The sequence below is a fragment of the Heloderma suspectum genome, chromosome 5 (genome assembly GCF_057233095.1).
Source record: "Heloderma suspectum isolate Gila_16-S chromosome 5, 16-S_ref, whole genome shotgun sequence".
Classification (NCBI taxonomy): Eukaryota; Metazoa; Chordata; class Lepidosauria; order Squamata; family Helodermatidae; genus Heloderma; species Heloderma suspectum.
In genome coordinates this window covers 87,691,748-87,707,181 of record NC_139462.1, presented here as the reverse complement: position 1 = coordinate 87,707,181, position 15,434 = coordinate 87,691,748, and the positions used below count along the sequence as shown (strand labels likewise).

Here is a 15,434-nt window from a genome sequence, read left to right as displayed (position 1 = left end):
CTCCTTTTTAAATTAGAAATTTAAACAAATCCTTTTTGTTTACTCTAAGGAGGTTGTACTCACTCGTTTGTGCAGTGGGCAGCAGTCACTATCCACTGGTCATTGATGATTGTACCACCACAAAAATGGCTGTAAGAAGAAGTTAGCTTCACATGTAAACTGACTTGCCAGGGCCATTCACCAGGAGAAGAATTTATTCCTCCAACGACCCTTGTCGTCTTGAGATCCTGCACACATTCTAAGAGAATATCATCACAACAAAAATACTGAGACAAAATGAAGTGCCCAGAGTCACTCAGCCATCTCTAGGATTTTGTCACCAATCTATGTGGATGGTAGAAGAATATCACCATTACTGAATCTGGATTATTCAAAGTCCTATACAGGCATTTGCCTGTGTAGCAGTGGGGCTAAACTGTATAGGGGACATAGGTGTACATATACATTCTGCCCTCAATGCACCTGCCCACCCAGCTGCTGTTTAGTTTTTTGCGCATTCAGCACAAAGATCTGAATAGGGTTCTGTAGTCATGTTCAGCTGAATGCGTTTATAGGCCTCCCATGATTGGAAACCCTGATAAGTACGTTCAGCTGAATCCAGTTACCAAGCCCTATTCAGATCTTCACAATGAATGTGCAAAGATCTAGGATGTTGCTGGGAGCATGGGGTCTTTGGGGGTGCCCATGTCCTGTACGCAGTTTAGCCCTACTCAAGTTGTAGGTGAATGCCTGCATAAGGCTCAAAACTCTTGATTATCCATATTCACTTTGGGTGCTTCAAAGCAGAAGGCTCCAAGTGGAACCAATGAAAAGACATTGCGTTATCTATTCCATTGTTTCTTCCGTATGGGATTTTTTGTGGAAAGAAAAAAAGATATAAGATGCAAGTGGGGAAACATGGGAGGGTTACAAGTGGAAGATGATGCTATCTGGATCTTCCATAAAATTCTGTCAATGGGGTAGGGTGATTTCATGGCAAAAGTCTCATCTGAAAGCTGCATGTGTGTCCTGCCTGTTGTCACGACAGTACAATCTTGTATGTCTCCCAGATCACCTTGGATAAATGAAGTTATGGCCCAGGAATAATTTCAGCTACCACAGAATGCTTTCGCATAGCTTCAAGGCCAACCCAGACATGACATGAGAGATTAGATCATGGATTTTAATGTTAACCTAGCAGCAGCTGCATTACCCTCACACCCACCCTAAGCAGCAGTGCTGGATGGAGGAGTGATCCCTTTCCCCTTCTCCATTTCTCCAATCTAAATCTCTCATCTCTGCACAGCCTTATCCTTGTGGAGAAAACAGTTTTCCAACCTTGAAAACTTGGGATTTTTAACCATTCTCAGTCCCCACCCCACCCCAGACACACACACAGTCTGCTTTCCTAGCAGGACTAAGTGCAGTTGCAGAGGGCAACATAGATCCATAAACTGACATAGAGAGAGAGAGTGAAATCTCCACTCCCCTGGCTGGCATAGCTGCCCTGACCCAATTCAGAAAAGACTGCAGCTGTGTGAAGTTAAACTTCAACCCATGTGAGATGTGCCCATATCTCCCATGTATCATTTGCTTTGGCCCTAGTCAGTGTGGAAACTGGAAGCACAACTGAGCCATCTGAAAGAAGATCTCAGCCTTCTCTTCCACGGTGGAAATGTATGCTCCAAATGCAGGGATAATACCTCTGCCTCTACCCACAAGCTTTGCTATAAATATGGGTGTTGGATATGGGAGAATTGAGGATGTGAGGGAGAGGAATTGTATAAAAGAGGATTCAAATGCAAGGTGGCTTTGTTTCACATTTCTTGCCAATTGTGGTTTTGAGTTGTATGATCAGTTTTCCTATTGTTCTCAGTTAGTCACTCCAGTAGTATGAATAATTCAGGAGTAGTGTTCAGGGGGTTTTAGTGTGGCAGATGAAATTCCAGTTACAGTAAAATGGTTGTTGTTGTCAGCAGCAGCAGCATCTTTTCTGAGATGGCAGTAGCAAAAGTGTGCATATGGCAAACAGACACTTGAAAAGATATGCAAATGCACACGTAACATCAGCGATGCCATTGCATAGTGTGTGAATGGCCCTGTGACATCATAAGCAAGGCTCAGGTTTAGTGGGTAAATAACACAGAATTATATCTGTTCTCATTAGAACCAATAGGTGGAGATCATGAAAATGGAGAGGCTTTGGCATTTCATTTCTTTTTTAAAAAGAGGTTGCAGTATTCCGGTTTGTCTAGAATGCACCTCTTCCAGGTTCTAACTGGAAGACAATTTCCCATCTAAACACAGATACTTAGAATCCAGCTGTTACTAGACTCTAGTTATTTAGTAGTGCTGGAAATCCATATGGAGCACTCTCCAAGGCATTCCCTTCTTTATAATCACCCTGGCATTCAAAAGAGGTTTGGGGGCTGAGCCCTGGTGAGCCCCAACACAAATGAAGCCCAAAGTGCCCCACTCCATGTAATACCTTTTAAGAAGAGTAAACACACAGCAGCAAACAGAAGTGGGTGGTCACTTCATAGCTAGACAGAGCTACCACAGAAATGTTTGCACAGAAATGTTTGTGTAGAACTACCACAGAAAGTTCAGGGACATGAGTAAAATTTTGAACAGCTAGATTCTGGCTTATGAAACCAGGGAACACTGCTGTAAAAAAGCTAAATACATAGGTATATGTTATTTTTTTCCTGAACTTGTTAAACATATGTAGTACGTTACTTTATATCCCTGTTTAATATAATATATGCATCTACAGCAGAGGCCTACCCATGAAGGGAATTCGACCACACCAGCCTCCAGTGAGAAGCAGAAGGGGAAATAACAGGCACAGAGTGTCCCTAGCAGTTAGTTATAATAATGCAATCATTTACAGATGGGATGGAACTTGCACAGGTTTCCGCATAGCCTTCCCTCCCTCAGATGCCCACACTTAACGTGTGAACAGCACGGGTGGGTCCAGGGGAGGGCTATGTCATTAGGGGTGGGACCAGAGGCATTGCCCCTTCATGTGAATAATGCATGAAGGGGGCTATGGAACATAGGCTGACCAGATCAAAGGCAAATTACTATATGATGGAAGCAAAGCTAAAACAAATATTTAAAATTAGTTAAATTTTGCTACACAAATTTTGAATCTGAAATTTTATGTCAACATTCCTAGTGTTATAGACTTGTTGGCATCTTTGTTTATTTTAGTATGTTATAAAATAGGGATGTAACATGTATCGTTGATAAGAATCCATTGTGTTTCATAGGAGTGCTATTCATAATAATCTGTATATGCTACCTGTAAGTAGGGAGTGAATAGCCTCGTATGCTATAAGCTAGCTTTAAGTACAAAAATGTGTTCTTGGACTAGGGCAAGGGTGCTTCTGAAATAAGCTGTAAGCCTCACTGCATTATGGAGAGGCCCTCCTGAGGGTATGAGTAGGAGCTATGACTGAGTCCAAAAGTCAAGGTCCATAGATGTGTCTTAAGATAAAAGAACTAGAGCTATTGCTAGGTAGAATGTAATAAGTGGTTAGGGATATACAAAAGTCACTTACCTTTTCGCAGCTTTGATCCACGATGGGGGGGAGGCACTCCATCCCTCCCCCTGGAATCCTCCCTGGCCGGCTCTGCTCTGTGGCAGCTCCACGGAGCCGCCGGCCAGGGCCGTCCGCAGCCGGCGTTCCGGCCACGGCTGGCTGCTGCGGCCGCCATTTGTTTCCTGCCAGACTGCCATTTGCGCCGCTGCTCTTTCCATGATAGGCTACGTAAGTATTTACTTAGCCTATCACGGTAAAGGCAGCTACACAAATGGCGTAGCAGCTGCCATTTGCATGGCTGCCTTTACCGTGATAGGCTACGTAAATACTTACATAGCCTATCACAGCAGCCTGGCAGGATGCAAATGGTGGCTGCTACGGCGGCTGCCATTTGTGGCCGCAGCAGCCGGCTGAGAGACCAGCTGCTGCTGCCGCCGCTGGACCCGCTGCCACCAGAACATCCACCCAGGCAAGTTTCGTCCCGGGGGGATTCTAGGGATGGGGGAGAATTTCTCCCCGAAACTTCGGGGGGCTGAGTGCCAACGCATTCGGTCCTCCGAAGGTTGTTCGGGGAGAAATTCTCCCCCCCCCCGGGATGGGACTTACCTTTCACGAATGTCCCTCCCGGCGACGGGTCCCGGCGGCAGTTCGGCAGGTCTTTGTCAGGGGCGGGGGTGGCAGCAAATAGCGTTGCCCTTATTTTCGCCGTAGTCTACGTAAATCTTTACGTAGACTACAGGGACCAAATAAGGAACGCGAATGGCGGCTCCCTATGGGGGCCGCCATTTGCGTACGCGCTTTTTTTTTTTTCAAAGTGACCCGTGAAAGGCTACGTGACGATTAACGTAGCCTATCACAGCTGACTTTGCAGATCTAGCCGTGATAGGCTACGTTAATCATTACGTAGCCTATCACAGGGGCGTTTTTTGTTTTTTTTTTTCTTTTGAAGTTCGCAGCCGGGGAGACGGGGCGCTTCTCCCCAGCCTGAATTTCGGCCGGGCGAGGCGGGAAGCCTCCCCCCCGGCCTGAATTTTGGCCGGGTGAGGCGGGAAGCCTCCCCCCCCCGACCTGAACTTCGGGGGGAGCAGCGAAGCGCCTCCCCACCACCACGAAGCAAGCTGCGAGACCAGGTAAGTGACTTTCGTACATCCCTAGGGGATTCCGTGGGGTGGCGGGGGGGGGAGGCCGTTCCGCCATGGGTTTCAGGGGGCCGAATGCCAGTGCATTCGGCCTCACTGAAATCTGTGGCGGAATTCTCTAACATCCCTATAAGTGGTATGTTTTTGAGATGGTTGACCAGAGAGATCCTGAGAGAACAAGAAGCCCACCAAACATGGTTACCTAAGCTCTGTCAGCCATGTGTGCCAAATAGGTAAGTAAAAGATCTCAGTGATGACTGCTTTGTGAGTTGATAAGGATAGAACTTTAATTTTACTAAGAAATATGCTAGCCACTATTTATATTATACTTCTAATCATCCTAATTGAATTGGGACCAACTTACTTGAAGGACCGCCTACACCTAGGGATGTATGAATTGTGTACCTTCCGTGCCACTTGATTTCCGCAGTTTGTGGCCAGTGCTCCGTACCGTTGTTCGCAAGTCCCTGGAATTCTCCTCTTTTTTTTCCGCTCCAAGAATTACGAATATAAATCCGTACCGACAGCCGTAATTCCGTATAACTTCCGTAAGAAAGGCTATTTTTCGTAGATATTTACGTACTTTTTCCCCTGCCCTGAGACATGCAGTAATTACTTTCAACTGTTAGTTATCTCACTGGGTGACTTTGGGCTGGACTCTAACCACTACATCATACTTCTGTTATATGAAACTCATGAAGAAAAAGAGACAGTATAATGGAAAGTTCTTTCTGAAGCAGTCACACTTCACTTGTACAAATGCAGCACGAAGGGAAAGATAAGCAACCTTTTCTTTGTTTGAATAAAAACAAACTTATTTATTTATTTATTACTTAAATAAATATTTAAAATAAATATTTATTTATTTATTACTTTAATAAAAAGTAAAGGGTCTTCTGAGATAACTAACAGGTGGTTTGATCATGAGCTGGATGTGGAAATACAAAGCTGAGCTGGGGGCAAGTGGGGTGCTGACATGTGTAGGAGTAAGTTGCATTGAACTCAGTAAGACTCACTTCTGAGTAGACATGCACAGAGTTGGTTCTCCACTCTGCTCAGCTTTGTATTTCTACATCTAGTTCATTATCAAAACTCCTGTTACTTATCTCAGAAGACCCTTGGGTGAATGGGGGGGGGTTTCCCAGGGAACAGCTGGATGGAGGGAGATTCCCCCCCCACACACACACACACACATAATGGAAGAATATAGTTCTTCATATTCCCTGGTATGTTTATTCCTCATTTTGTCCATTCCCTGAGCATGTGCAGAGTATGCTTTTTATTCAAACAAAGAGAAGGTTGCTGATCTTTCCCTTCATGCTGCATTTGTACAAGTGAAGTGTGACTGCTTCAGAAAGAACTTTCCATTATACTGTCTCTTTTTCTTCATGAGTTTCATAACAGAAGTATGATGTAGTGGTTAGAGCCTAGCCCAAAGTCACCCAGTGAGATAACTAACAGGACGTTTGCTAATGAGCTGGATGTGGAAATACAAAGCTGAGCTGGGGGCAAGTGGGGTGCTGACATGTGTAGGCGTAAGTTGCATTGAACTCAGTAAGACTTACTTCTGAGTAGACATGCACAGAGTTGGTTCTCCTCTCCATTTTAGCCTCACAATGTCACCAACAAGGCTGGATGTGGAAATAGAAAGCCTAGCAGGGGGAATAATACTCGTGCAGGGCTCCAGACCGGCATGGTCATTTTAAAAGGTTCTTTCTTTCTTTCAAACAGCGTTGCTTTAAACAAAGAGTGCATCGCTCAGGCACACCTAGGGCAGCCTTGTTTTGGGAAGCCCCGAGGAGGAGGAAGTGTTTTGGCTGAAAGTAAACGGAGATGGAGGATTTCAATTGAAAAAGAACACCCACAAACAAGGCGGTGAGCACAATTCATTAAAAAAAAAAAACTTACGTATTTATTATCAGAATATACTACCTTGCGTTTTTATTTACGAAAATTTTGCAAATCTGTGCGGATGATGAAAAAAAAGCCGCATGACTGCTGGCTCCGCAGGACCTCGTGGTGCCATTCCACAGAGGATTCCATGGCACAGACTGAAGGGAATTCGATCCCATTTCAGTCCATGGCGGAATTCTCTGACATCCCTACCTATACCCATATCAGCCTGCCTGCACTTTAAGATCAGAAAGAGAGGCCCTTCTCATTTGCCTACCTGTGAGAGCAGTCAGGTGGCTGAACACACATGAGAGGGCCTTCTCTGCAGTGGCCCCACATCTTTGGAACAAGCTGCCATTGGAGATCCGCCATGCTCCGTCACTGCAGACTTTTAAGAAGGCCTTGAAAACATATTATTTAATCTTGGCCTTCTATTAATATGACTGCTACTGCTGCTGTTAACATCATTGTTGGTTTTAATTGTTGTTGTTTTAATTGTTGTTTTAATTATTGGCTTTTATTGTTTTTATGTTTTTATCACTTTTGATATTTTAACTGTTTTTATGTATTTTATCATTGTAAGCTACCCTGGGAGGGCTTCTGCCCTGAAAGGCAGCCAAGAAATATAATTAATTAATTAATTAATGTAGTAATGTGTTTTGCTTGTTTCATCATTGCAAAGTTTTGTTTTTCTCTAATAGTGTTTAAGCAATAAATATATATTTTGTGACAGCACTTCCTGTTATTTGGTTTGAGGGGTGTTTCAGGGACTACAACCCATACAGATTACTTCTTGAAGCCCAAAACACTCAGGTGGGATTTATACATCTGTTGTTGAGTGGGGTCTGTCCACATAGCTGAGGTTTTCTCTCTTGGTCAGGTGAGTCACAGACACACCTGTTCAGGTAAGAGAAACAAGCTAGTAAGATGTAGCATCTCAAGTAGGCATTAAATAGACAATTGCTCAGCTGTCAACTCCTGTCATTTGCTAAATACCATGCAATGTCAACTATCAATTACCGTGAAATACTACATGCTTATTTCATGGCAATCATCAAAGATTGTCAAATACTAAACACCATGTACTGTTTGGCAACCATCAAATATTGTCAAGTACTAAACAAATACAAAATACCATGTATTAAAAACTAAATAGTACTTCAGCTTGCAAATACAATGAAGGGCTGAAACCCTGGTGCCTATTCCTGCCAAGGATGAGGTGCACACCATATTCTCCAGTGCCCTCTACTTGTAAATTACTTCCAAGAGCTCACCATAGATTAGCTAGATTCATGCTATGGTTTTATTTTCTTTTAAGTATCCTTTGACCTCTTCTGGCCTCTTTTGATATTCTCTCTAATAAACATTCTCTTTTAATTTGGACTGGAGGCATCGAGTGTGGATTCCTGTCCAAGATACAAGAGAGAGGTTCTTCTCTCCTCGTGTTGCCTAACTATTTGGCAACACTACCAGTGTATTTGGATATGTGCATATAGGGAAGGAGGAGAGGAGTAGATTGTTGGCATGCGCAGACGAGCATAGCCAGGTGCTTCCCCCCAGCCCAGGCAGATAACTGGTGCATAGCCCTAGGCTCCCTTTTCTCTAAGGTTAGAGGACAAGAAAAGGGTTGGGAGCAGAAAACTACCAGTCAGCCACAAACTGAGCAAGTTTGGTATCAGGGAGGGAAGACTGTGACACAGGCAACCAACCATTGCAGGCTGCCTCAGGGCTTGTATATTGTTGTCAGTAATATTAAGCACAGGATAAAAGCCAGGTTGGAGCAGACCATTCCAGTATCCTGTTTCCAACAGTGGCCAGCTCAAAAGCAGGAGAAGTATACTACATATTCTCAACTTTACTCACCAGAGCTGTCTTTAGTTTGACACAGTCTTAAAGAATAGCCAGAAACTGCTCCATGCTTAGACACAATGTTATTTGGAGACCCATTGGGAGTCATTCTTAAGGAGCATTTACATTTACTGTAGAGAAAACAAATCAAAGTGGAATCATTCTAAAAAGATTACTTAGCATACAACATTTATTGGGCAATTTGAATACTGTGTTTTTTTTAGGGATGTCAGAGAATTTCTCCACGAATCTCGGGGAGGCCGAATGCGGTGGAGAAATGGTCTGCCCCCCCGCCCCCCCCCCCAGGACGGGACTTACCTTGCTCGAATGTCCCTGGCGGCGGCGGCGGCTCCAGCGGCGGTGCGGTGGTGGTGGTGCGGCGGCGGCAGCCGGTCTTCTGACTGGCTGCCACCACCGCCATTTCCAAGTAAAACAAACAAACAAACGTGATAGGCTACGTAAAGATTTACGTAGCCTATCACGGCTAGATTTTTAAAAAACACCGTCATAGGCTACGTAAATGTTTACGTAGCCTATCACGGCTGACTTTGGGAGAAAAAAAAAAGCGCGTACGCAAATGGCGGCGCCCATGGGTGGCACCATTTTTATACGCGCTTTTTTTTTCTTCTTCAAAGTCAGCCGTGATAGGCTACGTAAACATTTACATAGCCTATCACGGCTGACTGCAGGGACACAAACGGCGGCAGCTACGGCCACCGCCATTTGCGTCCCAGCAGGAGACAAGGTTTCGTGGCCGGAGGGATGGGGCGCCTCCCCCCCGGCCAGAATTTTGGGGGGAGGGACGGAGCGCCTCCCCCCCACGGCGAAGCAAGCTTCGGGATCAGGTAAGTGACTTTCATCCATCCCTAGTTTTTTTGTTAAAAACAACAACAATAACAACAACAACACCTTACCCTTCTTGGTTGCATTGTGTTTCATGGGAAGCATAAGAAAAAAACTGGCAGCGAACTGTGTCCGAACAAAGTTGTTGGCATGCTTCGGGCCCACTGACATATTCCGCACTCAGTTCCGTTCCCAGAAAGTTTAAATCGGGGTATGTTGGAAAATGACAGGCTGTAACATTTTTGCAAACATTGTAAAAAGTATCAATAAATTACCATAACATTGGGTAAGACATGGATAGATTAAGATATGTTGAGATATATATGGCGGGAGTAGGTATGGACAGATTGTGTAAAAGCCGTTCCATCTATGTTTCGCGGATTGTCAGGTGCTTTTCATTCCGCAGTCCAACCATCAATGGAATTGGATTTTTTTTGTTCCTGAATTTGCACGAATGCACATTTGTGCAAATTCGTGTGCGCGAGAACATACAAATTGCCCCCAAATGTGCGAAATACCCCAAAATGTGCATTTTCACACTTTAGCCTGTGGGGAAATGCACATTTTTGGCTTTTTTGTTTAAATTTGGGGGTATATTTTTCAAGAACAAAATTTGCACAAAATAGGGAAAGTTGTAACAAACAGTACACAAATTGGCAGGATCCAACCCTCAGGGGGAAAGCTGATCCACTGAGGAATCTGCTGGCCAGATCCATCAAAATCTTAACTCATTTGGTTCCGTTGCAGATTTCTCTGACACCCCTAGGCAGGGGTCAGGGTGGGTGCAGTGTGGAGCTAGGTATAACTTCCACTTTACCAGGTATAGTTCTTCGGCAGTTTAGGGCACTGAAGCCTGACAAAGCATTTGGTCTCTCTGTAACTGCATCTGGCATTCCACTTCTTGATGTCATCATCTGACAGGCATACCTAAAACAAAAACACTGAATAATAATTTTTTTAAAAACTAATATTGATCGGCAGTGTCAGTGGGCCTCGTTGGCTGCATTCAGACATCCCATTCTTTAACTCTACAAACTATGGCTTGGACTAGATGCGGAACAAGTCATACAGGGTGCTTTCTCCTCTTCCATACCTATTTATTTATTACATTTCTATACCACTCAATAGCCAAAGCTCTCTGGGCAGTTCACAACAAGTAAAACCATAAAATGCAACAGGATAAAATACAATATAAAAGTTTAAAACTACAGTATAAAATAAAAATAATAACCAAATAGAACCTAGCAGCAGTGCAAAGATTTAAAATGCAGTTACAGACCTAAAACAGAAACTGAAAAACTAAGATGCCTGGGAAAATAAAAAGGTTTTCATCTGGCACCAAAAAGACCAAAATGAAGGTGCCAGATGAGCCTCTCTGGGAAGTTCATTCCACAACCAGGCTGCTACAACAGAAAAGGCCCTCTTCCTAGTAGTCACCCACCTCAATTCTTTTGGCAGGGGCTCCTGGAGAAGGACACTGAGGACGGTCTTGGGGTCCAGGCAGGCAGGTATATATGCGAGGAGACGATACTGGCCCCAAGTTCTTTAGGGCTTTGAATGTTAATACAATTACTTTGAACAAGGCTTGCATCCTCCCCTCATGCACCCAGTGTGATAGGACAGTTCCCAATGTGTCAGATCAAGGGTGGTTGGATGGTCCTGCCCCATAGCAGAATGTGGGACTAGATGGCCTCAGTTCCTTCCCAACACTTGTTTGGTTTAAACGTAATGCTCTATGTGTGTGTGTGTGTGTGTGTGTGTGTGTATGTGCAGAAAAAACAATGATGTGCAAGATTTCATGTACTTGGCACCATATTTAAACTGGGTCCCTGGCACCTACATATTGAACATTAGCAAGCCAGGGATCTGTATCACCAACAACCGCCATGCTAATGCACAAATGCTATAGATCCAGTTGCTGAGGGCATTATTGAAACATGAAGCAGCAGAGCAGCAGAACATCACATGACTAAGCAGCTTTTGGCCTTTTAAGCATGGCTTTTAAACTGGGCCTCTGCTTCTATGAACTGTGCTCTAGACAAGGGGTCCCCAACCCCCAGGCCGCGGACCAGTACTGGTCCATGGCCTGTTAGCAACCGGGCTGCAGCGGTGTGCGAAACCCCCTCACCTTGGGTCCGCGGGGATCTGCGGGGGGGGGAGAGGCGATCCGTCCCCCCATGAATCCTCGCCGGTCCCGGCCGGCTTTGCTCCGCAGCCAGTCCGCAGAGCTACTGGCTGGCTCCAGCCGCTGGCGGACTTCCGGCCACTGGGACGCAAATGGCATCCACTACGCAGATGCCATTTGCGTCCCTGTTCTTCAAGTAATAGGCTACATAAATCTTTACATAGCCAATTACTGCAAAGAATAGGGACACAAATGGCGTCCGCTATGCGGACGCCATTTGCATCCCAGGGGCCAGAAGTTCACCAGCAGAACATCACCACCCCTGGTCTGTGGAAAAATTGTCTTCCACGAGACTGATCCCTGGTGCCAAAAAGGTTGGGGACTGCTGCTCTAGATTGCCACCAGTGTTAGTTACTATAGCAAGTGGGCAGATGTAACTGAGGAGTAAGTCTCATTGAAGGACTTACTCCTCAGTTTACTTCTGAGTAGACATGTATCCCCTTCATGGATCACTGCCTTGTTGTGGCGAAGGGGCTTGCGTAACTCAGAGAAGCCATAAGCTATGCCGTGCAGGGCCACCCAAGACGGACAGGTCATGGCGGAGAGTTCTGACAAAATGTGGTCCACTGGAGAAGGAAATGGCAACCCACTCCAGTATTCTTGCCAAGAAAACCCCATGGAACGTATCGCAAGGCTAAAAGATATGACGCCGGAAGATGAGACCCTCAGGTCGGAAGGTATCCAATATGCTACTGGGGAAGAGCAGAGGGTATTTCCAAGTAGCGCCAGAAAGAGTGAAGCGGCTGGGCCAAACCCGAAAGGACACTCAGCTGTGGATGTGTCTGGTGGTGAAAAGAAAATCCGATGCTGTAAAGAACAATATTGTTTAGGAACCTGGAATGTCAGATCAATGAATCAAGGTAAGCTGGAGGTGGTCAAACATGAGATGGCAAGATTGAACATCGACATCTTGGGAATCAGCGAACTAAAATGGACAGGCATGGGCGAATTTAATTCAGGTGACCATCATATCTACTATTGTGGGCAAGAATCCCTTAGAAGAAATGGAGTAGCACTCATAGTCAACAAAAGGGTGGGAAAAGCAGTACTGGGGTACAATCTTAAAAATGATAGAATGATCTCAGTATGAATCCAAGGCAAACCATTCAACATCACAGTAATTCAAGTCTATGCCCCAACCACTGAGGCCGAAGAAGCTGAGGTTGATCGGTTCTATGAAGACCTACAACACCTTCTAGAACTAACACCAAAAAAAGATGTCCTCTTCATCATAGGGGATTGGAATGCTAAAGTAGGAAGTCAAGAAATCACCCGGATAACAGGCAGGTATGGCCTTGGTGTACAAAATGAAGCAGGACAAAAGCTAATAGAGTTTTGCCAAGAGAACATGCTGATCATAGCAAACACTCTTTTCCAACAGCACAAGAGGCGACTCTACACATGGACATCACCAGATGGTCAATATCGAAATCAGATTGATTATGTCCTTTGCAGCCAAAGATGGAGAAGCTCCATACAGTCAGTAAAAACAAGACCTGGAGCTGACTGTGGCTCAGATCATGAGCTGCTTCTTGCAAAATTTCGGCTTAAATTGAAGAACGTCGGGAAAACCACTAAACCGTTCAGGTATGACCTAAATCATATCCCTGATGAATATACAGTGGAGGTGAGGAATAGATTTCAGGGATTAGACCTGATAGACAGAGTGCCTGAGGAACTATGGACGGAGGTCCGTAACATTGTTCAGAAGGCAGCAACGAAATCCGTCCCAAAGAAAAAGAAATGCAAGAAAGCCAAGTGGCTGTCTGATGAGGCTTTACAAGTAGCTCACGAAAGAAGGGAAGCGAAAAGCAAGGGAGAAAGGGGAAGATATACCCAACTGAATGCAGAGTTCCAGAGAATTGCAAGGAGAGACAAGAAGGCCTTCTTAAATGAACAATGCAAAGAAATGGAGGAAAACAACAGAATGGGAAAGACTAGAGATCTCTTCAAGAAAATTGGAGATCTCAAGGGAACGTTTTGTGCAAAGACGGGCATGATAAAGGACAAAGAAGGCAGGGACCTAACAGAAGCAGATGAGATTAAGAAGAGGTGGAAAGAATACACAGAAGAACTATACAGGAAAGATCTGAATGTCCCTGATAGCCATGATAGTGCGGTCACTGAACTTGAGCCGGACATCCTCGAGAGTGAAGTCAAGTGGGCCTTAGGAAGCATTAGTAACAACAAAGCTAGTGGAGATGACAGTCTCCCAGCTGAGCTATTTAAAATCCTAAAAGATGATGCTGTTAAAGTGCTGCATTCAATATGCCAACAAATCTGGAACACTCAACAGTGGCCACAAGACTGGAAAAGGTCAGTTTACATTCCAATTCCAAAGAAGGGCAACGCCAAAGAGTGTTCAAACTACCGCACAATTGCGCTCATTTCACATGCCAGCAAGGTGATGCTCAAAATCCTACAAGCTAGGCTTCAGCAGTATGCGAACCGAGAACTACCGGAAGTACAAGCTGGGTTTCGAAGAGGCAGAGGAACTAGAGATCAAATCGCCAACATTCGCTGCATCATGGAGAAAGCAAGAGAATTCCAGAAAAACGTCTATTTCTGCTTCATTGACTACGCTAAAGCCTTTGATTGTGTGGATCACAACAAACTGTGGCAAATTCTTAAAGTGATGGGAGTACCAGACCACCTTACCTGTCTCCTGAGAAACCTGTACGAGGGTCAAGAAGCAACAGTAAGAACCAGACATGGAACAACCGATTGGTTCAAAATTGGGAAAGGAGTACGACAAGGCTGCATATTGTCACCCTGCTTATTTAACTTATATGCAGAGTACATCATGAGAAATGCCGGATTGGATGAATCAGAGGTCGGAATTAAGATTGCCAGGAGAATTATCAACAACCTCCAATATGCAGACGATACCACCCTAATGGCAGAAAGCGAAGAGGATCTCAAGAGCCTCTTGTTGAGGGTGAAAGAGGAGAGTGCAAAAGCTGGTTTGAAACTCAACATTAAAAAAACTAAGATCATGTCATCTGGCCCTATCACTTCCTGGCATATAGAAGGGGAAGAAATGGAAGCAGTGACAGATTTTACTTTCTTGGGCTCCAAGATCACCGCAGATGGTGACTGTAGCCATGAAATTAAAAGACGCTTGCTCCTTGGGAGGAAAGCTATGGCAAACCTAGACAGCATAGTAAGAAGCAGAGACATCACCTTGCCGACAAAGGTCCATCTAATCAAAGCTATGGTTTTCCCAGTAGTAATGTATGGCTGTGAGAGCTGGACTATAAGGAAGGCTGAGCGCCGAAGAATTGATGCTTTCGAACTGTGGTGCTGGAGAAGACTCTTATGAGTCCCCTGGACTGCAAGGAGGTCAAATCAGTCCATCCTAAAGGAAATCAACCCTGAGTGCTCATTGGAAGGACAGATAATGAAGCTGAAGCTCCAATATTTTGGCCACCTAATGCGAAGAGAAAACTCCCTGGAAAAGACCCTGATGCTGGGAAAGACTGAAGGCAAAAGGAGAAGGGGATGGCAGAGGATGAAATGGCTAGATAGCATCACGGATGCAATGAATATGAACTTGAGCACACTCCGTGAGAGAGCGCAGGACAGGAAGGCCTGGCGTGCTATGGTCCATGGGGTCACGAAGAGTCGGACACGACTGAACGACTGAACAACAGACATGTATAGGATTGCACTGTCAGAAGTCTATTACCAGCTCCCTCATCCTCCAGTGTCCGCCCCCCCTTCTCCTTTCCTTTGGTGTCATCACTTCATTTTTCTTCTTAATCATGGGATAACACCACTACCATGCTTTCCCTACCACCACTCCCACGACCAATGCATCTTCTCTAATACCCTGTCCTCCTTACCTCCTCTTCACCTTGAGCATCTTTGTTCTGCTCACACTACATCTAGATTAGCCTTCCCAAACCTGATGTCCCACCAGACATGTTTGACTGCAGTCCCCATCATCCCCAGCCAGCACACCAAGTGGCCTACCTGCTAGAGATTATGGGAGGTGTA

At 45.0% G+C, this 15,434-nt stretch overlaps 1 protein-coding gene across 1 annotated transcript in view; it reads right to left on the bottom strand.

Annotated features, from left to right (window-relative positions):
* Nucleotides 1-15,434, bottom strand: part of KLKB1 (kallikrein B1) — a 43,584-nt gene that overhangs the window by 8,640 nt on the left and 19,510 nt on the right. Inside the window, exons 8-11 of the mRNA XM_084856628.1 lie at nucleotides 10,068-10,177; nucleotides 9,322-9,481; nucleotides 8,423-8,538; nucleotides 64-238 (exon numbers count right to left, since the gene is read on the bottom strand). Of these exons, the coding sequence (XP_084712754.1) occupies nucleotides 64-238; nucleotides 8,423-8,538; nucleotides 9,322-9,481; nucleotides 10,068-10,177 (561 nt within the window). The remainder of the gene's footprint in view (nucleotides 1-63; nucleotides 239-8,422; nucleotides 8,539-9,321; nucleotides 9,482-10,067; nucleotides 10,178-15,434) is intronic.